General features: G+C 41.4%; 1 protein-coding gene across 1 annotated transcript; it reads right to left on the minus strand.

The window, feature by feature from the left end:
• Positions 1-1,469: 1,469 nt before the first annotated feature.
• On the minus strand, positions 1,470-17,563 carry LOC119808268 (VPS10 domain-containing receptor SorCS2-like). The gene is made up of 4 exons (XM_038320698.1): positions 16,973-17,563; positions 6,087-6,213; positions 5,829-5,886; positions 1,470-4,284 (listed from the first exon to the last, which is right to left on the minus strand). The coding sequence occupies exons 1-4, from the start codon at positions 17,456-17,458 to the stop codon at positions 4,257-4,259; spliced, it is 699 nt and encodes a 232-aa protein (XP_038176626.1). The 5' UTR covers positions 17,459-17,563; the 3' UTR covers positions 1,470-4,256.
• Positions 17,564-23,464: the final 5,901 nt, after the last annotated feature.

Raw genomic sequence — 23,464 nt, forward strand, 5'->3', positions numbered from 1 at the left:
AAAATAAGTGCAAAATTTTTATTTAAATGAAAATAATCATAAAATTATAAATGCTCAACTGATACCTCAGACTTATTACTAACTAGCTCTTACAACTTAAACTTAAATTAAGCTATTCTCTCTAGCCTCTTCCTGACTTATCAATGAAATACTATTCAGCTACAAAGAAATCTTCTATCAGAACATGGTTTGATAGAAGGAATCAACTAGAAAACAAGTGTGTTAACACAGACTCAGAAAGCAAATTCTCTCTTCTCCTCTCTCATTGAGTCTCCTAACTCCAAATCCTCACACGTAAGAAGACAACCTGGAGTAATCACAGAACTCACGTCTTGACTTCCTAAAGAAAACATAATGGGAAGTAAATCTTTTGCACAGGAATGGGCCAATAATAAAAGTTCTCAATATTTGAATGAACTCCATTTAAGCTGTTCATTTCTAAAATTTTTGGAATAATTTCAGAAAGTATTTAATTTATTTATGATATAAATTTCAAGTATATAAAAAATTTCACATTACTATCATTTAAAATAACTGACTTTTTATAATTTCGCAATAAAAGTTTCTTTTGGTTACATTTGGTTCTTTTTCAAGCCCCAAGGTGTTTCTCTGGGTTTCTGTCTTGTATCTGCGACACATCAGAGTAAAGCAACTTTGACAGGGAAGTGTTATATTGGGCGTGGAGATGCAGAGGGTTGGAGTCTGTGGTGGTGGATCAAAGCCATGGCAGCAGCAACAACTGAGAACTCACATGAAAATCTAAAATCAGCCGGGCAGTGGTGGTGCACGCATTTAATCCCAGCACTAGGGAGGCGGATCTCTGTGAGTTCGAGGCCAGCCTGGTCTACAAGAGCTAGTTCCAGGACAGGCCCCCAAACCTACAGAGAAATTCTGTCTTGAAAAACAACAACAACAAAAACCCCAAGAATTATTGCACATATTGCAAGTGGTGTTCATTTTATATATAGAAAATATTAGGAGTTAAATTACATGTTTACACATTTCATAATCTCTTTTGTTCCATTTTAATTTTTTTTCTTAATTACATCATTACCCTATGAATATTTAATTTTTTTTTTTACTCATTTATCTCTCTCTGTATGTGTGTATGTGTGTGTGTGTTTATTAAGAAGCCTATGTGATTGTTAGAAGACAGCTTCAGGAATTGATACACTATTTCCACCACATAAAATCAAGGGAAGCAATGCAGATAATCACATTTACTGGGAAGGATCATTACTAGCTGATACATTTAATGTTCCTAGAACATTCTTTCATTACTCACAAGAGAAGCAAATTTATCAACATAGCATTACAGAGTTACTACTGATATTTATTCTACACACTACTTCTTTTCACTGTGAGTGCACAATGGACTTCAGCAGGGACTGAAAACACAGAAATTCTAGAACACACTACCAAAAAAAGGACAAACACACTTAAGTTTCATTCATTCTAAACACGTTGAATACTTTTCCACATTTATTCTAAATATAAAAGTTCTCACCAGTGAAAAAAGTTATTGAGTATAGTAGGAAATGTGGTTGCTAAAAGATTTTTCACATGGTCATACATATAAAGTCTGTCTCCAGAATGAATTCTTTTTTTCTCCCAGAGTAAATTCTTTAGAACATCATGGCAACAGAAACTCCTGAAGACTTGGAACAATACTTAAATGTATATATGCATTACAATTCTTTCCAGGGTAGATCTGTGCATGAGTCTTACAGAACTGGGTGTGCTGAAGACTTTCCCACAATACAGACACTGTGTGAGATCTTTATGCTTGTTAAAATGACAAGAACAAAGAAATAGTTTACATACCATGTTTGTATACAAAATGTTTCTGTCCAGTGGAATGGTTTTACTCATACCAAGTGAATCTAGTAAGGGCTTTCTGACAATGGTTACACACATTAGGCTATTGACTACTGTGAAGAGTTTCATGTCTGTTATGATCACAAGAGCAGCTGAAGGCTTTCCCACAGTTCTTATGTGCCTAAGGCTTTACTTTCAAGTCAACTATTTTATGCCTGTTAAGATCAATAAAATAAACAGTTCCCACATCTTTTACACACAAAGAGTTTTTCCTCTAGTGTGATTTTTTTCATGCAAATCAGGAGAAGTTGAAGGGTTGAAAGTTTTCCTGTAATGTATACATGCAAAAGCCTTCTCTCCAATTTGAACCCTTTCATGCATGTTTAGGTGACTGGAGCGGGTAAATGCTTTTCCACAATGCATACATGCATAGCACTTCTCTTCAGTATGATCTCTTTCATGAAACTTACATGACTCGAAATTGGTGACGGGTTTTACACAATGCTTACATGAATCAGGCTTCTCTATAGTGTGACTTCATTCATGTCTCTTATGACTACTGAGGTCACTGAAGGTTTTTTCCAAGATGTTTACATGCTCAAGACATTTCTCCCGTGTGATTTCTTTCATGACTGCTCAAGTGACTGGAACAAGAAAACCTTTTCACACTGCTTAAATGTATATGACTTCAATGTGAACTCTTTTCATGAGTCTTACAGGAAGTGAAATTGGTGAAGGCTTTTTCACAATCCCTACATGAATAAGGTTTCTCTGCAATGTGACTCCTTCCAAGTCTGTTACAACTACTGGGGTTGTTGAATGATTTTCCACAATGCTTACATACATAAGGAATTTTCTCCAGTGTGAATTATTCCATGGATGTTCAGATGACTATGCCAGAAAAAGGTTTTTCCACAATGCTTGCTTGTTTAAGTCTTCTGCTTCCTGTGTGTCTCCTTTTGTGTTTGTTACACCTACTGAGGTTGTTGAAGGCTTTGCCACAATGCTCCTGCATAAGGTTTCTCTGCAATGTGGATCCTGTTATGTCTGCTACAACTACTGGGGTTGTTGAAGGCTTTTCCACAATGCTTACATGCATAAGGTTTCTCTGCAGCGTGGCTTCTTTCATGTTTGTTATGACTACCAGCATTGTTGAAGGCTTTTTCACAATGCTTGCAGGCATAAGGCTTCTTTCATGGCTATTATGACTACTGGGATGGTTGAAGGCTTTTCCACAATGCTTACATGTATAATGACTCTCTGCCATGTATACTCTTTCATGAATGTTACAAGTACTGGAACAAGTGAATGATTTTCCACAACTTACATGCATAAATTTTCTCTCCAGTGTGAATCCTTTCATGAATGTTACAATATGCAGAACTGGTGAAGTTCTTCCACAGTGCTTGCAGGCATAAGGTTCTCTGCAGTGTGGATCCTTTCATGTCTGTTATGACTACTAGGGTCACTGAAAACTTTTCCACAATACTTACATGCATAAGGCTTTTTTCCACTGTGAATTATTTCATGGATATTCAAATCACTGGAAGAGAAAAAGGCTTTCCCATGCTTGCATATATAATGCCTCTCTGCCATGTGCATTCTTTCATGAAGATTATAATACACAGAACTGCTAACGTTTTTTCCACAATGCTTTCAGGCATAAGGTTTCTCCGCAGTGTGAATTCTTTCATGAATGTTTCGAGAAGAACGGGTGAAGTTTTTTCCACAATGCTTGCAGGCATAAGGTTTCTCTGCAGAAACTTTTGCTTTCATGACTGTTATAAACACTTAATTGGGTAAAGGATTTTCCAAAATGTATGGAAGCATAAGGCTTCTCTACTTTATGAGTTACTTTATATCTCTCAAAACATGTTACATACTTAAATGTTTTGCCACATTGCCTACAAATGTACCTTTTCTCTTCAATATGACTTTTTTCATGGTTGGTAAGTTCACTGGAATCAATGAAGGATTCTTCACAGACATTACATACACATTGTTTCACTTCTTTATGGATTCCTTCATCATTCTGGCTATACGGGAATCTCATTAAGACATCCTCATTGAGTTTATTTTCGGAATGAGTTCTCTCCTGAGGCTGGCCAAAACAGAGACTCCTACAGGCTTCATTACATTGTTGATTTTTACAGGGTTTCTCTTTAGGAGAAGTTTCAAGTACCTGAAGTGATTAAGAATAACTGATATCTTTCCAATGTTTCTGATGTATAAAAGTTTTTAGTACAGCTCCCTTATACAGTGGTGGTTTCCCTCTAGATTTTTTTTTTCTCTTAGATACTCATGTAAGGATAAATGACCAATAATGTGTCTTACATGCAATGGAGTCTCATGAACTCTTATTCTGGAATGCATTTCTTTATTGATCATACTGTCTGGAATAGTTGCTGGTTTGTATCACACTCATTTTGACATTCATATCATTGGTCTTTCACAATCCCCTGATATCTGCAAAAAATAGAAAAATAAGAATTAAAAAAAGAGAGAGGAAAGCAATACTGTAGCCACGAGAAATATTGGAGGCTGGCCTGTGTGGAGCACAACTGTACTATCTCAGAGGAAAGAGAATAATGGTATCAATGTGAAGAACATTATGTATGACGTGGAAAGACCCAGCCATGTATAAAGTAGAGGACTGCCTTTATTTTTCTCAGAATTCTTAAGAAGCTATATCACGAACTTTGTGGTTAATAACAATTCTCAATCGTTAAGAAAACCAGATTTAATGATGCGGATTTAAGTGAAGAGCTCACAAATTCTGATACACTTGATATGAAGGACTTCTTGCATTTTTTGCCTATCACAAATGTTTCTGGCAAAGGTGTTCCATAAAAACATAACTCAGATACAATGACATATATGTAAGAGGTATAAAAGGATTGAACCGGGAGGAAAAAAATCCTGGTCTTTGTAGACAAAAATAACAAGCATATGAAGTGGTGAACCACTGTGGCATGTCAGCATTCTAAATAGTCAGCCAGTGTGGGTTAGTTAGTCATCAAGTAGACCCATCTATGGTCATAGGATAGGGTCCCTCAATTGAAAAATGACTCAATCAGATTAGCCTGGAAACAAGTCTATGAAACCATTTTCAAATTCCTGATTAAGGAAGGGCTTACTGTGTTGGGTAGGGTGCCCATGGGCAGGAGATCATGTTCTGTGTATGAAATATATGTGCTAGTTAGTTTTGATCTACTTGATACAAACTAGAACCCACATTTGGGAAGAAGCAGCAGAAAATGGCTTTATCAGATTGACATTTAGACATGTCTCTGATAGCTTTGTCTTGATCACTGTATGAGCTGGAGTGACCCAGTTCACTACGGGTGGTATCCCCCTAGAGATGTGGGCCAAGGTGGAGTAAGGCAGGTAGCTGATTTAGGGATGAAGATCACTCCAGTACACAGGATTTCTCCTTCACTTTCTGCTCAGTGCCTGCTTCCAGATTCCTGTCATGCTTCAGTTCTCCCCTGGCTTTCCTTTATGAAGGGACTGTGACAGGGAAGGGTAAAATTGTCCTCAACCACAGAGTTGGGTTTTTTGTCACAGCAAAAGAAAGCAAAAAACAAAACAAAACAAAAAAAAAACCCAAAAAACAAACAACAACAACAATAAACCCTGCAGTATTGATGCTCAGAGCTTCATAAATATAAACAGAAAGTAAAACCTTTTGCATATGAAAGAATGTTTTGCATAATAATCCACTGGACTCCAAAGCTACAGAGAAACCCTCTCTCGAAAAACCGAAAGAAAAAAAGTATCCACTGGAAACACTTTTTCAGAGCTCAGTCTCACTTGACATATTTGTGAAAGTAATAGATTACATGCATGAAATACACAAATATTGAATGTCACAATTCAAGGCTCCATTACAGGAATTTGTGTTGACTCATTTTTTATTTAGGTATATTTGGAGCACTTGGCAGGATCTTAGATGTCCCTTAAGACCCAAATGTATAATATAAATTATTATTTTATTGAATATAATTTACCCCATATTCCTGCTGAGACCTTTAAAGTCCTCTTCAATACTTTCTTCTGGTGTTTTTTCTAGAATAAAATCCAGAGAATATATTATGACACATTCATATTCAACATAAAAATTATTGCAACCTAGTTCTTACGATATGGGTATGCACACTAAATAACCACATTTCCACATCAAGAATTCAATACTAACATGACACACATAAGCAGGACACAGTTGTTCACTGACTGAATAAGCAATGGAAGCATGTAGTACTTTTTACCTATGGAAATCAGGTTCAAAAATGTTTCCTTCATCACATCTCTGTAGAGCTTCTTTTGACTAGAATCCAACACAGCCCACTCTTCTGAGGTGAAGTTCACTGCCACATCCTCAAAGTTTACTGGCTCCTATGAGTACATATATTAATTAGAATGGTTGATTTTCACTGACAGACTGAAACAATACATAATCATCTTGCATGTATGTTTCTGAAGAAAACTCTTAATTATTATATCAATAGGATTTACTGCAGAATGTCCATGGGATGCTATCTTGATTACTTGATGTTCCACTGTCTGATTTACTATTTATTAGTGTGTCACTCACTAGCAGCTTCACACTTCTGAATTTTATGAACTGACTATTCAATTGTGATATGAAATAAACTGCTTCTGCCTTAGGTAACTTTTCTCAGATTAATCTGTGAGAGCCGGAGGAAAAGCCTGATAAGGTATAGCAAGGCAGGATGTCCAAGCAGACACAGAAGGAAAGAAGGAAGAGTCTCCTGAAGGAGAAAGAAGCCATAAGTTTTCTGTTAAGCCACAGCCTTGTGGTGATACATAGATTAATAAAAGTGGGTTAATTTCAGATGTAGTTACTAAGACTGAACTAATAAGCCAAAAAGCACATAATTAACATTAAGCCTCAGAATGGTTATTTCTTAAGCAGCTCTAGGAGTTAATGAGTGGGACCCAGTGGGTGGAGAGAAACTGGTCCAGGGGGACCAGAGGAATGGAGAATATTTGTAGCTACACAATGGTACCCAATGTTTGTCCACATACATCTACACGCAGCCTAAGAAAAAAGCTGACTCCCACTAAAAAGCGCTTCTAGACCCACAAATGCAGGAGTCAACTGGAGCTTCTTGGTAGCCACAATTTTTCAGAGAGCCTCTGCTTGCTGGTGGCTAAAGAGACACTGTTCCTGTAATACATGGCATCCTGGATCATGCTAGTGTCAGGAATGGCTCTGGCTCTTTTGGGAGGTCCTGCTGTGGAGCATTTATGGGGTTTGTGAGAAGCTTGCAGCAAGTGCTTGCTGGAGCTGTGGGGGTGAACATGGTTTGCAGAGCTAGTGGTAAATTAACCTCCACCGTATTGAAAGGCTGAGAGAGGGGAGTCAGCATCTACAGCCTCAGTAACCATACTACTTACCATTTTAAAAAAAAACTAAACAAAAACACTCCTTGTCAGAAAATTATTTCAGATACAAAATAGGATGGAATCAGACATAAAAGACCTTTAAGTGAGAAACAGTGTGCTTTAAAAAGGTGCACAGGCTTGGGAGAGATAGGAAAAAAGAGTATAGACAAGTATAAAAAGAAAGTTTAAAAAAAGTCTTCAAAGGGACAGTAAAAATTATGTAAAACAAATAAGTCACATGTAAATGGAAAATACACAGAGAATCTGGATTGGGCACATTATTGTGTTTTCTTTGAATTCTTTAATGCAGAGAGACATTTGATTCTAGGGACTGCTAAGCTAAACCAACATACATATATTGAAGGTATCTCGACTTCAAAATTTGAGTTTAAGAATATGTTAGAGGTGCTGCTTTTGTTTCCACAGATGATGAGAACCTCCAAATTCTTTACACACAAATGAGTTTTGATAGAACAGAACCTCCCAAAAGACCTCCATGAACCCTAAAAATACTTCATCCAACGAACAACAGGAAGAAGTTTGGAGAAAACAATATACAAATTCCCAAATATTCTTTATAAATGTTTGCTTTTATTTAAAGTGGGTTGATTATAAGTGGTTAACTGTCACAGTCAATCTCTTTCTTAAAAAGGGGGTGGGATGGGATATGATATAGAAAAATACTTTATATTGGTATGAATTTGGGTTTATTGATACAAATTTTAGGTCAACTTTGTTATATGTATATTTCTACTCTTGCTTAAATTATTAGATTTATATGGCTCATTTAAAAAATGCAATGCAAAATTAAAAATTAAGCTTAATAGTCATTTATAATTGTGGAACCCTCACCCCTTATTCTCAAAGGGGTGAGAAGAAATTTCCTAGCAGAGTGTTTTCCAAGGAAGATAGCGGCCTTCCCCTCTCCCACCTGAGAGATTCTGAACACAAGGTCACTTAGCTCAGCCCAGCCAGCCACCAGGCTGATAAAGATGGCCTAACTCAGGAACAGTAGCCCTGCTCTAAGAACAAGAAAAAAACTGACTTAACAGAATGGGAGGGAGCAAAGGTCCTTGCATTTGTGCCAAAGCAGCTTCAAAGATTCTCTTTGTAGTTATGCCTTTAAAAGCTTACCCCACAGAGGAGATACAACTCCTCTCTACCTTGTTGTAACGGGGATGGAGATGAGTTCCAAACATGTTTATATTATGCTGATTAAACCTTGCTTATTACAGTCTGGGCCTCTCTGGTGGGCTCTCTCTGGGGGTCATAATCTGGGCACAACAATAATATTCAAACTTGTAATCATGTAACTTACGTTTCCTAGATATACAGAGGTTATTTCAGTGAGATCATCTTCAACACTTCAAAGTCCTACAGCATATGGCATTTAAAGGGTTTTAAGAACTTAGACTTTTCTCCACAGTGAGACATATCTGCTCTGGCAGCACCAATTCCTTCAGAGAAGTTGATGGGCACTGAAGAGACTGGGTACAGAATTTGCCTTCAATGTGACAAGGCTCAAGCCATTTGAGCAAGAAACTGCTCTTGCTTGCACTGTTTGATGGCAAGCTATATAAACTGGACACAAAGAACTCACAGAAAAATGACAGCTGAACTTGCCTAAAGAAAGTGAGACAGTCCTTCAGGGTTCCTACTTCATGAAAGAGTCTGTGAGACATTCTGCAGAACACAGAAGAAAGTGACTGACAAACTGCCAATAGAGGCAAAATAGCCATTCGGATTTCCTGCTTCATGAAAAAGTCTGCCAGATACTATGGGCCTGTAGGCTGCAGATGGATGCCCCAAACACTAACGAAGAACTTTGGGTGACCGTCCAGGTAGCGAGATGTCACTCTCAATTCCAGAGTTTTGGAACTTGCTTACAGTGCACTTCCTGCTTACTTAGGTAATATTATATACTTCTGGGGTCTTTGATCAAGTTGAAAACAGATAGTTATAGTTTTCCTTAGTTATGATAAAAGATAAGTTATATATAACTTCAGGCATACAAAATATTGTAACTGTAATTCTTGCTTGATACCTGTTTTGTTATATGTAATTTACTATGTTAAAGTTAAAATGTTCCTTTTTATTTTAACAGAAAAGGGCAGATAATGTGGGATTCCCTTCTGTATGTTGTGAATATGTTTTATTATCATTGGTTAATAAAGTGGCTACTTTGGCCTATAATAGGGCAGAATATAACAAGGCAGGAAATCCAAGAAGAAATAGAGCAGGAAAGAAGGTGAAGTCAGAGAGAAGCGATGTAGCTGCTGAAGGACTAAGAAGCCAGAATTTACTGGTAAGCCACAGCATTGTGGAGATACTTAGCTTAATAGAAAACAGGTTAATTCAAGATGTAAGAGCTAGCTATAAATACGCCTGAGCCATTGTCCAAACATTATAGCAAAAGAAATACAGTTTGTCTCTAAAACTAAAGCAATATCTGTCCCTGAACAACTGAACATGAAACTAATGAATCCCTCAACAGAAAACCAACCAATCCCTGATCACTAAATGCAGCCAATTTGAGCTTAAGAGACTTCAAATCTGACCAATTCCCATCCTGAAAATCTTTTCCATGGAAGAACTCCAGCCCTGGGAAGCCCTATATAAAACACTCTGGGCCTGATCATTTGGCAGCTGCCCATCTCCACCTTGGCAGAAGCAGCCAGTCTCTGGATTCTGCCCTCCAAAATAAATCCCTGAAAGAGTTTTGGGTGAAATTCTTCCTTGCCTGAGTGGAACAGAGTCTTTCCTGAGAAACTCGATAGGGGAGTAGTGCAGAGAAGCAACAGACACCTCTGCTGAGAAACTCCCTTAGGGTAGTAGAGCACAAATAACAACTTTTTGCAGGAGCCAGTGCAGATTGCTACATGTCTGTGGGGGTTGCCCCTTTAGCAGAGTGAAGCAAAAGAAATAACATCTGGAGCCATAGCTGAGAATAACCAGACACCTCTACTGAGAAACTCCCCAGTGGGGTGGAGCACAGAAGCAATGGACATCTCTGCTGGGAAATTCCCTTAGGGGTGTGGAGCAGAGCTTAGCTGTAGTGGCTTTCTCTTAGAGAGGTGTAAAATTGGCATATCTGGCAAGGAGACTATCACCCACCCGGTCCATGGGGTACTGCTGTTACAGACCTGACCATGCTGTTTTTGGAAGGAACATGATAGTGCTTAGAACTTTCAACTGGAAAAGCCAGAGAGTGCTCAAAGTTTAACAATCGGTTTTGGCAGATTGGAATGTAAGAATATTAAGAGCAATGGAAAAATGAAAGCCTGGCCTTGTCAAGTTTCTGAAGGATGTCTGAGAGTGACCTGGCTGCAACTTATGTCATACCCTTGATCACCATGGCTGATGTGGATGACGAAGGAGTGTCCCCTTCTATCCTCACAGCTCCAAATGGATCGATCCCTCTTGCAGCTGTGTGCTTTGTCAAGGAGGAGAACCTTCCCTGAGTAGAGGAACAGCAGCTCTGCTCACAAGCAAATGCTCAAAGGAATGTTTAAGAGTACCCTAAAGACTCGTTTACAGTGGTTCAAGCAAAAGTTTATATTAAGAATCTATATGGTTCTTCGTTGCAAATTAGATAGGTAACCAGAACAGCTCAAGAATAACAGATATATTTTAATGGTTGAAAAGGGGAAACTCAGCTGGGCGGTGGTGGCACACGCCTTTAATCCCAGCACTCGGGAGGCAGAGGCAGGCGGATCTCTGTGAGTTCGAGACCAGCCTGGTCTACAAGAGCTAGTTCCAGGACAGGCTACAAAGCTACAGAGAAACCCTGTCTCGAAAAAAAACAAAAAAAGAAAGAAAGAAAGAGAGAGAGAGAGAGAGAGAGAGAGAGAGAGAGAGAGAGAGAGAGAGAGAGAGAGAAAGGAAGAAAGAAAGAAAGAAAGAAAGAAAGAAAGAAAGAAAGAAAGAAAGAAAGAAAGAAAGAAAGAAAGAAAGAAAGAAAAGGGGAAACTCACGCTACAAGAGTGAGAGGTCCGAAGTCCTATTTGTCCTATTTGTCCCCAGGGTGGGCACGGTGGAGAGAGAGCTTGTACCTGGTTCCTCCCAGTTTTTCTACCTGGGCCCCGGAAGCCACACCCTAACTAGATGTGATTGGTTGACAGAGTTTCCCCATCAGTTCTTAGCAACTGTGTCCTAGATCCCAGGGCTAGAAATCAAAGTCGCCTTCACTGACAAAAGGAGCGGCAGGAGGATACCAGGACACACCTTGACTAGAAATAGCTGAGTCTCTCACTCACTGTACAGTTGTCCAAGATTGTTGAACATGGGGGATGCCCAGGAGTGTAATTCTTCTACCCAGAGTCGCTCCATTAGAAATAAGCAGTATTCCCTCTCCTAGTCCTTGGAACCCTGCAGCAGAGTTTGCTCTAGTGCTGAGGGGACTGGAGAGCTGAGTCAGTGGCCACATGGAGGGACAGCCAGAAGTGCCACTCTCTAGGACCTTTTCAAGAGGATAGAATTCAGTTCCCCTCCCCCACTTCCCTAAGCTTTTCTGGTCATCCAGCCCGGTGTGTTCCTGCTGCTGGGCTTTCTTTACTCCATCCCCACCCTGTCCCCAAGCCCACCTTTTCGCCTGGGATGTCCTTGGAACCCTACAACACAGCCTGCTTCAATGCTGAGGGGATCTGAGAAGAGAGTCAGCACGCACAAGCCCAGACAGCTGGACCTCCCACTCTCCAGGACCTTACCAGTGGGCCAGAACTCAGGGGCTCCTCCACAACTCCCTAGCTTTTCTTGCCAGCCAGCTGAGAGTGGCCCTGCTGCTGGGATTTCCCCCAACACATCCTGCCCCCAAACCCGCCTTTTCACCAGTGAGATCTTTGAAATCCTGCAACACAGCCTGCTCCTGTGCTGAGGGGACCTAAGAAAGGGCAGACCAAGAAAAACTCCCAGGTACTGAATCAGCCATAGCAAAGACTGGACCAAGACGCCACTCTGCTGGCCTCATTTGAAGGAAGAGATGGGTAGGAACCAATGCAAGAATTCCTCCAACATCCTGAAAACCAGCATGGTAACACCAGAATCCAGTGAACACACAACAGGAAGACTTGAACATCCTAACCCAGAAGAAGTAGAAGAAAACGACTTTAACTGTATAACTGTAACCTCATGAAAATGATGGAGACCTTTAAACAGGAAATGAAAAACTCCCTTAAAGAAATGGAAGAGAAGACAAACAAAAAGTTAGAAGAAATTAAAGAATCCCTAAAAGATACCCATGAAAACCAAGAAAAAAAAAAAACAATCAAACAGGTAAAGGAAACAGTTCAAGACTTGAGGAGCGAAGTGGAGGAAATAAAGAAAACACAAACCGAGGGAAGGCTGGATATGGAAAATCTGGGTAAACAAACAGGAACTACAAAGACAAGTATAACCAACAGAATACAAGAGATAGAAAAAAGAATCTCAGGCGCTGAGAATACAATAGAGGAAATAGACTCGTTGATCAAAGAAAACATTAAATCCAACAAATTCTTAACACAAAACATTCAGGAAATCTAGGACACCATTAAAAGACCAAACCTAAGAATAATAGGGGTAGAAGAAGGAAAAGAACTCCAGCTCAAAGGCACAGAAAATATATTTAACAAAATTATAGAAGAAAACTTTCCCAACCTAAAGAAGGATATCCCTATGAAGGTACAAGAAGCTTACAGAATATTAAATAGACGGGATCAAAAAAAAATCCCCTGGCCATATAATAATCAAAACACAAAATATGCAGAATAAAGAAAGAATATTAAGAGCTACGAAGGAAAATGGTCAAGTAACGTATGAAGATAAACCTATCAAAATTACATCTGACTTCTCAATGGAAACCAAGAAAGCCTATCTTGGATAGATGTGCTGCATACACTAAGAGACCATGGATGCAAGCCCAGAGTATTATACCCAGCAAAGCTTTCTTTCACCATCAATGGAGAAAACAAGGTATTCCATGACAAAAACAGATTTAAATGATACGTACTCACAATCTCAGTCTTACAGAAAGTACTAGAAAGAAAACCTCAACCGAAGGAAGCTAACAACACCCACAATAACAGAGACATCTGATAACCCTCCACCAACACAACTCAAAGAAAGGAAACAAACAAACATTACCACCAAAAAATAACCAGAGTTAACAACCACTGGTCATTAATTTCACTTAATATCAATAGACTCAATTCACATATAAAAAGGCACAGGTTAAGAGAATGGATACAAAAACAGGATACAGCATTCTGCTGTGTATAAGAAACACACGTCAACCTCAAAGACAGACACTACCTCAGTTTAAAGGGTTTGGAAAAGGTTTTCCAATCAAATGGACCTAAGAAACAAGTGGGTGTGGCTATCCTAATATCTAACAAAATTGATTTCAAACTAAAATCAAACAGAAGAGATGGAGAAGGACACTTTAAACTCATAACAAGAACAATTCATCAAGATGAAGTCTCAGTCCTGAATATCGATGCCCCTAATATAAAAGCACCCACATATGTAAAAGAAACATTACTAAATCTCAAATCACACATCAAACCCCACACAATAACAGTAGGAGATTTCAACTCTCCTCTCTTGCCAATGGACATGTCAACCAGACAGAAACTTAACAGAGAAATAAAAGATCTAACAGATATAATGAATCAAATGGACTTAACAGACATTTATAAAACATTCCACCAAAACAGGAAATAATATACTTCTTCTCAGCACCTCATGGAACCTTCTCTAAAATTGATCACATACTCGGTAACAAAGCAAACCTCAACAAACACAAAAAAAAATGAAGTAATCTCCAGTGTCTCATCAGATCACCATGGAGTAAAGTTAGAATTTAACAACAATACCACTCCCAGAAAGCCTACAATTGCATGGAAACTGAACTGTCAACTACTGCACTACCCCTGGGTCAGGGAAGAAATAAAGAAAGAAATAAAAGTCTTCCTGGAATTCAACAAAAATGAAGAAACAACACATCTGAACCTATGGGACACTATGAAAGCAGTGCTAAGAGGAAAGTTCATAGCACTAAGTGGTTGCATAAAGAAAATGGAGGAAGCTCACATTAGCAACTTAACAGCACACCTGAAAGCTCTAGAAAAAAAAAAGCAGACTCACCCAGGAGAAGTAGAAGACAGGAAATGATCAAATTGAGGGCTGAAATCAACAAAATAGAAACACAGAAAACAATACAAACAATCAATGAAACAAAGAGCTGGTCCTTTGAGAAAATCAACAAGATTGACCAACCCTTATCCAAACTAATCAAAAAACGGAGAAAAAACACCTAAATTAACAAAGTCAGAAATGAAAAGAGGGACATAACATCAGACTCTGAGAAAATTCAGAGAATCATTAGGTCTTACTACAAAAAAAAGCCTGGGGGCTGGAGAAATGGCTCAGAGGTTAAGAGCATTGCCTGCTCTTCCAAAGGTCCTGAGTTCAATTCCCAGCAACCACATGGTGGCTCACAGCCATCTGTAATGGTGTCTGGTGCCCTCTTCTGGCCTGTAGACATACAGACAGAATATTGTATACATAATTAATAAATAAATAAATACAAATAAATAAATAAGTAAGTAAATAAAACATATTCTTTAAAAAAAAAAAGCCTGTACTCCACAAAATTGGAAAATGTAAAAGAAATGGACAGTTTTTTAGATAGATACCATATACCAAAATTAAGTCATGACCAGGTGAGCAATTTAAATAGACCTATAAGTCACAAGGAAATAGAAGCTGTGATCAAAAACCTCCCAGCCAAAAAAAGTCCACGACCAGATGATTTTAGTGCAGAATTCTACCAGAACTTCCAAAAAGGGCTAATACCTATACTCCTTAATGTGTTCCACATAATAGAAACAGAAGGGTCATTGCCAAACTCTTTTTATGAAGCTACAGTTACCCTGATATCAAAACCACACAAGAAAGAGAATTACAGACCAATCTCACTCATGAAAATTGGTGTAAAAATTCTCAATTAAATACTGGCAAACCAAATCCAAGAGCACATCAAAAAAAAAAAAAATCATCCAATATGATCAAGTTGGCTTCATCCCAGAGATGCAGGGCTGGTTAAACATATGAAAATCTATCAATGTAATCCATCATATAAAAAAACTGAAAGGATAAAAACCATATGATCATTTCATTAGATGCCAAAAAAAAAAAAATGACAGAATTTAACACCCCTTTATGCTAAAGGTATTGGAGAGATTAGGGATACAAGGATCATATCTAAATACAATAAAAGCAATATACAGCACGCCGACAACTAACATCAAATGAAATGGAGAGAAATTCAAAGTGATTCCACTAAAATCAGGATAAGACAAGGCTGTTCACGCTCTCCATATCTCTTCAACAAAAGACAAGATCTTGGAAGCAGGCAAGATCGCCAGGCAGAAGTTCGGAGCATGGAGGTACGGAGGGTAGAGGAAAGGGGAGTGGAGGAGAGAGAGGGGAAAATGGGAGGGTCGAGGAGAGCTTGGGGGAGTGGGATGATTGAGATGGAGGAAGAAAGGATATGGGCGCAGGGAAGGAGTTATCTTAATTGAGGGAGCAATTTAAGGGTTGGCAAGAAGCTTGGCTCTGGAGGAGTTCCCAGGGTCCACGGGGATAACCCCAGCTAGGACCCTGGGTAGTGGAGGAGAGGGTGCCTGAACTGGCCTTGTCCCATAGTCAGACTGATGACCATTTTGAATATCACCATAGAACCTTCCTCCTGCAGTGGATGGAGATAGAGACAGAGACCCACATCAGAGCACTGGACTGAGCTCCCAAGGTCCAGCTGAAGAGCGGAAGGAGAGAAAATATGAGCAAGGAAGTCAGGACCACTAGGGGTTGATTCACCCACTGAGACAGTATGCCTGAGCTAATGGGAGCTCACCAACTCCAGCTGGACTGGAAATGAACGAGTATGGGGGCAAACTGGACCCTCTGAATGTGGTTGACAATTGGGGTAGACTGAGAAGCCAATGATAATGGCATTGGGATTTGTTTCTACTTCATGTACTGGCTTTTTGGGATCCTATTCTCTTTGGATGCATACCCTCCTTAGCCTGGATGTAGGGGGGAGGCCCTTGGACTACTCACAGGGCAGGGTGCTTTGCCCTCTCTTCGGATTTGAGGGGGATCGGGGAACAGTGGGGGGGGGGGAGCGGGAGGGAAGTGGGAGAAGGGGAGGAAGTGGGAATTATGATTGGTATTCTTCATAAAGTAATAAAAAAGGAGAGAAAAAAGAGTCTTAGAACAGGGCATGGAACTGACAGGGATATCCTGACCCCCCAAAATCAGCGTAGATCAGGTCGTAAGGACTCCAGAGCCAGCAATTCCAGAGGTGCACGCTGGAGCCTTTGGGTGCAGTGCAATGTATGAGCGACCCACCATCCCCGCCGCACAGAGTCAGGTGGCCTCGAGGACCTGGAGTCATGCTGCCCCGATCTGAAAGACTCTAGGGATTTTTATGTAGCCCAGATCTAGAGGCCAGGGCATGCTTGGGGTCCCCAGATCTCCGGGAATGCCACATGAGCGAGAAGAATCTCACAAATTTGAGGACCCTCCCAAAAGTACCCATAGCGAGAAGCCAGCAGGGGAGCCGCTGGGTGATCCGAGTCCCCCAAATCGTTAAAAATGCCCATGAGGGATAACCGCTGGTGGTCCGGAAGTAGGGGAATATGGTGGCCTCCCAGAGTATTCAGAGGTGTCCCAGCAGGGCAGGGGGCACGAGGGGGTCACTTACGCTGCTGTTATCGCCTGTCCAGTGCACCATTGCCTGGTTGTGTGTCGCGTCCCTCTTGAGCACGAACGACGTGCTGATGAGCGAGTCCTGCACGCGCGAGGCAGAACTGGCCACTGGCGCCGCCAGCGCCCTGCGCCCCTGGCCTGGAACTAGGACGCCATCTGCGCTGGGACTAGAAGCAGGACCCGGACCGTGACGCGGAGCGCTGGGCTCGGATCCTCGTGTCTGGGGATCCTCGCGATCGCCAAATTTCGGGCCTCCCGCGTACAGCAGCCGGGTGACCTGCACGCTGGGACCCAGGCTCCCGGACTCTGGAGAGCGCCCCGCCGCCCCGCTGGCAGCCACCAGCATTAGCAGCAGCAGCGGCAGTGGCAGTGGCAAAGGCCACAAGCGCGGCCAGCGCGGCGGCGGCGGAGCATGGGAGCTCGGGGCCGGCACGGTGAGGCCAGGACGCTTCGGTGCGCCTGGTGTTTCCCGGTGCGCCATGGTCGCGGGTTAGCAGCGGCGGTGCGGTGTGGGCGACTCCGCGGCCTGGAGAGCGGGAGGGCGTTGGGAGCTGGAGCAAGAGCGCAAAGAAAGGAACCAGGAGAAATGGAGCGCGGGAGGAGGGGTCTCAAAGCCGCCACGCAGCCAATGGAACACCGCCACCTGACGGCTGCGCGCGAGCCACCACAGCTTTGGGCCGGGCCAGACCAGGATGTCCTGAGCACAGCCACACCTCCAAGACCCCCTTCCTTCCCTCACAGTGACTCCCTAGATCCCCCTTTTCCTCCCTCTTTCCTTTCTCCCTGCCTTTCTCGGGAGGTTATCATCCTCTACATTTGGCCAGCCAGAGTTCCAGGCACTTGGGACACAATGGGATGCAACAAAGGAAGACAGGCCACACCCAAGTAGACTGGTTAGAGGCCAAACAGCTCCAGAGCTCCCCATCAGCAAAAGTGGTGAGAACGCCTCCTCTGGACGCTTTTAGAGAGGTTCAGGGGGATGGCTGAGAGTCATGAAAACCATAGATGCTCCAAGCAGTTAAGGACTGGGCAGTAGCCCCAAGACCAACGCAGTATCTCAGACACGGGCTTTATCTCCCACCCCCAGGGGAAGCCCCTGAACAGAAGAATACACCTGTGTAGGGGTATCCAGGGGAGAAGGACAGAGAAGAGAGAGGTCCCAGCCAGATGGTACAGACCACCACAGAACGCATAGAAACTAGATCCAGAGTCCACTATGTTCAGTCAAAGTCACTTGGCTGCTTTCATTCCTTGCTTATGAAAGCAGCAATCATTACCAGCCCCTCTGCCATTCAGACAGGCTTGTGAGAGCAAAAAGCAGGAGCCCTCCAAACAAGGCCAGGACAGCAGGTGAGCCTTGCCCCCTCTCTTCTCCAGCTCAGTTCAAGGTCACACCACACTGACTTCTGGGTCTCTTCACTGCAGAGAACCAAGACGAGTGGAGGACAAAGTTCCCAGCAAACTCTGAACTTGCTACCAAGGTTGATGCTCCAGTGACCTCTCCAGGAGTGCCTGCCCAGCAGTGGCCAGTTTGTCAGGGCTGCCCCTGGGCCCTGGACTGAGCAGCACTGGAGCCCCTGCCACGTGTCCAAGAAGGCCTTCTCCTGTGAAATGTGCCCAGGCTACACCCTGATGTCAACTTCCAACCTGAAATTTTCAGGAGCTGACATCTAAAGCTAAGCAAGAAGGGAGAGTGCACAGCTGAGGTAGCATTTGGTCTTGGAAAGAAAACCTGGTGAAGCCTGTCAGTGTGGGGATGAAGGGGGTGGGGAGGAATGGGAAACTAGGAGGAAGCGCGACTGACTCCCATAGGGCCTTTTCCAGCTGGGAGAAGGGGGCTCCAAGTCACAACTGTAAGCCACCATTTCTGTGGTCTCCTCCAACTTTGACTAAGTTTGGCTTTATTGTATTTTAATTTTTTTGGAAAGCTCCTAAGTAATAAGAGAAAGCCTCAGACTATTACAGATGATTAAACGCCTAAAAAAAAGTCCTGTTTTTCCTATTATGCCACGAGGTTAGAATGTACAGAGCAAACTGAAGGCAGTGTCTTTGTAGAAAAGGCAGGTGGGGAGTACTAAGTAGCCCTGAATAGCTTTGAACTGTCAGAAGACCAGCTTCCTCAAGTGTATTGGCAGTAAGGGTTTATAGAAGAACTTCCTTAAAGTGTTTTATTAGATAATGCAGAGAAGGCAGAGTGAGAACAGTTCATCACTGAGAGACCTTATTAATAAAATTTAATTAATTTTAATAATTAATAAATTGTCCAATGGGAGCATAGTTGTAGGCTGCTACCCATGCTGCTTCTTTAGGCTTTGTGGTCCAGTGGGAAGCCATGTCAAGTCCAAGTTTGTGTGGCTGCGTGTTCAGAAGGCTACAGGCTTCTTTGTTGGGACAACTAGAATCATCAGAAGCACGGAATGGTGAATGTACCTTGGTTTCTTGATTCCTAAGTAGGAGCACTGGAATACTAGCTGCTTTGGGGATATGCAGAGGCCCCAACTAAAGGTTCCCCTGGTGTTATTTGGACCAGTGGAGGAGCTACACTGACCTTCTCCTCCTTTGAATTTTGAGACAGTGTTTCTCTGTGTGGTCATAGCGCTCCTATAATTAGCTCTGTACTCTGCAGTGGTTTCAAAGTCAGGGATCTTCCAGTTTGTGCCTCCAAATGCTGAGATTAAAGGTGTGGACAACAGTGTCCTGCTAGGGGTGACCTTCTTAAGTCCTAAACCATTTCTTTTCAAATTTTTGACGGACATGATCAAAATGTCAAAAATTTCAGATAAAGCTCAATACCATAAGAACACTCTATACTCCAAGTGTTACCAAACAATGTGCCTAAATATCATTGGAATTAATAATATTATAATTGGCATTATAGTAATCTACATACAGATTACAAGGACAATAAAAATAATAAAATAATAAAATAAAAATAATAAAAAGAATACACATTCTTCTGAGAAGGGCAATTCATCTTTCTTGAAAACAGACCATATATTATGGCTCAAAATAAGTGTGAACAAACAAAGAAACATAGAAATAACTTTAATCCTATTTGACCACAATGGAGTACAGGTGAGTTATCTTCAGCAGTAGACAGGAGAATGTACACAGACTCAGGGAAACTAAATGCCACACTTCTGAATGACTCTTGAGAAAGAAAACATTCAAAGGTCATTGAGAAATCCCACAATCTGCATTTCAGTAAACAACATAGCATCATATTGCTGGGCTCTAACATCTTCCTCGGGGGACTGGGTGGAAAGGCACAGTGTCAAGGTATCAGATGCTGGGAATCAGATAGAAGGCATGCAGCAGAATCATTCATTTAATAATTGGGAAAAACTTACATACTCTTCCAGCACCCAGGTGTAAGGATACATTGACAGTTGTCATCACTTGGTCATCTCTCATGGACTACGCACAATCAGTACCTCTGAAAATGCCAGGCAGACTCCTTTTAGCATGCTAGGCCTTAACTTCCTACATATACAACATTTTTATTTATTACTTGGATGCTCTCAGGAACCCGAGTTCAGCAACTGGACTGTGCCTGTCTTAGGTTGACCTGCCAAACAAGCTCTTACTTGTTATTGACTACTCTCTCTTGAAGAGCATTCATTACTGGAGAGATTCCAGGTTTGGGGGACTAGACAGTAGCGTTTTGAATTACAAATAACTAGGCATAAATAATGTACTGTGGAGGACTGCAAGAAGAAAGGTTAAGAGCTATTAAAAAGCCTGAAAAGTCACCTTAGTTGTTGTCTGCTGATGTTGAATCTGCTGCATGAGACATTTAAAGGCATTAAAGATTAACAATACCAGTTAAGGCATATGTGACCATCTATGAAGGATCCAATAGTCATTTTATATTATTCCAAACCTTTTCAAAAAATGAGTAGTTGAATTACATAACCTCTGCCCTTAATAAGCCAGTGAGAGCAAGAATGAGGAATACATGCATTATCCATCTTGGGTTATTCCCTCCTTAGTGGAAGTATGCTGATTCATGCCTGGGTTTACATCTCTTACTGGAACCCATATTGGCTTTGTGGCAGTCTAAGGAAAAGCACAAGCATTCCCTTCTCCCATGGCTTAGCAGGGAGCTGGCATCTGCCAGTAGAGGGAGATAGGATCTCTCCATCTGAACAGGAGCATTGGTGTGAACCTTCACAGGGATACACAGTGCTTGTTAGCTGGCCTGAGCCCCTTGCCATCAAAACTGAGAAAGTTCATATGGAAAAGGACCTCTGTTAAGGCCAGATGAGGATCTCTCCTAGCCTCTGGTGAAAGAGTCCTGGAGAACAGCTTCTTAAGAGCTCTATTGGTCCTTTCCACAATGGCTTATCCATGTGGATTGCAGGTTGATGCGAGAGATTTGAAATAACCAAAATTAGTCCTTTTGGAATAAATCAGTTTTAATAAAAGGAGAAAGAGGGACACTTACAAAGCCAAGGCTCCAGTGAAGCAGAGGATGACGCAGGAAAAACAGGGCGGCTATCCCCAACCCGGTTCTTTTTAAAGGTACCTCTCTCCCCTGGGGCAGCCACGCCCCTGAAAGCAGGGATTGGGCCAGCTGTGCCAACATCTCCCCCTTTTGTCTAAATAAGGCAGATTCAGAAACCAAATACAACTATATACAATGGGAATAGATCATATAAAATTACAAGAAGCAAACAATATTAGGCGAGGAACATATAACAAAAAATTTTACTAAACATTCTACTTCAGGAAGTCTAAATAATGTAGAAGGTAGCTACAATTATCTAATCTTCAACCCCATCAAAGATCTGAGAAGGGAAGTAATATTACTAAAGCAACCAGGAAGCACAAACAAGAAACTTCCAAAATGTGCAACAGAAGACAGGGACAATTGACTACCTGGGCAACCACACGAAATCTTGTTAGCAATGTTAAGGCAACCAACTTTGGCTGAGGCCAATCCCCATGAACAAAACCAACATCCAAATGGATGAAAGACCTCAACATGAATTCAGTTATACCGAACAGTATAAAAGAGTCACGAGTAGCCTTGAATACATGAAAACAGGAGATTCCCTTCCTAAATATTACAGTAGTAGCACAGACACTGAGAACAACAATTAATAAATGAGACCTGAAACTGAGAAGCTACTGTAAGGCAAAGGACATGGTGAATAAGACAAAAGGACAGTGAACAGAATGAGAAAATATCTTCACCAACCCTGGTTCTAATAAAGAGTTGATCCCCAAAATATGTAAGGAACTCAAGACACTAGACGTCAAAATACAAAATAATCCAATTAATTATGGGATGCAGATCTAATCAGAAAATTCTTAACTCAATAATTCCAAATGACCAAAAGACACTCATGGAATTATTCAACATCCTCAGCCATCAGGGAAATGCAAATCAAAACAACTTTTATATATACCACCTTACACCTGTCAGAATGGCTAAGATCATAAACACTGACAACAGTGATGTGGGAGGGTCTTCTGTTTTAATAAAGAAACTGCCTTGGCCGGCCCTTAGGTGGGTGGAGTAGACAGAACAGGAAGAAGGAAGTGAGGTAGATGGCTCAGAGAGATGCCACGCCTCTCCTAAGTGAGATAAATCGCCATGCCTCGCCTCTCTGAGCCAGACTGCTGTGCTTCTCCTCAGGGAGACAGATGCTATGAAGCCAGCCACCAAAACAGACGTGCTGAATCTTTTCTAGAAAGACACCACTCGTGGTGTTACACAGGTTATTAGATATGGGTTAGTCAAGATGTGAGTAAGAGGCTGGAACTAATGGGCCAGGCAGTGTTTAAAAGAATACAGTTTGTGTGTTGTTATTTCGGGTTTTAAGCTAGCCATGTGGGAGCCAAGCAGGATGAAAAACAGGCCTGCCTGCAGCTCTCACTACACAACAGTTCATGTTGGAGAAAATGTAAAGTAAGTGGATCACTCTTCCAATGCTGATGGGACTGCAAACTTGTACAGCACTTTGGAAATCTATATGGTGGTTTTTCAGAAAATTGGGAATCAATATATACTAAGACCCCACAATATAACCTTTGGGCATATACCCAAAGGATGCACATTCATACCATAAAGATATTTGCTCAACTATGTTCATAGACCCAGAAAGATACCATGGTATGTGGATGTTAAAAATAAGGCAAAGGATAACCAGATTACAATTTACAACCCCAGTGAAATTAGATTAAAAAAACATAAGAGGGATATACATGGAGGGTCCCAGGAAAGGAAAATAGTTAAGATCTTCTTACTGGACATGGAAGGGAAAAAGGAAAGGAATGGGGGATGGCCACATGAGGACTTGAGATGGCTGAGTTGGGGAAGCGATGGAGAGAGGGAGCAATGAAAGAGTTATCTTGAAAGAGCAAGCCATTAGAAGGTGAGGGAGAAACCAGGTGTTAGGGAAATTGCCAGGAATTCACAAAAATGACCCCAGCTAAGACTCCTAGAAATAGTGGAGATGGTACCTGAACTGACCTTCTC

This window comes from Arvicola amphibius, chromosome 2 (assembly GCF_903992535.2).
Source record: "Arvicola amphibius chromosome 2, mArvAmp1.2, whole genome shotgun sequence".
Classification (NCBI taxonomy): Eukaryota; Metazoa; Chordata; class Mammalia; order Rodentia; family Cricetidae; genus Arvicola; species Arvicola amphibius.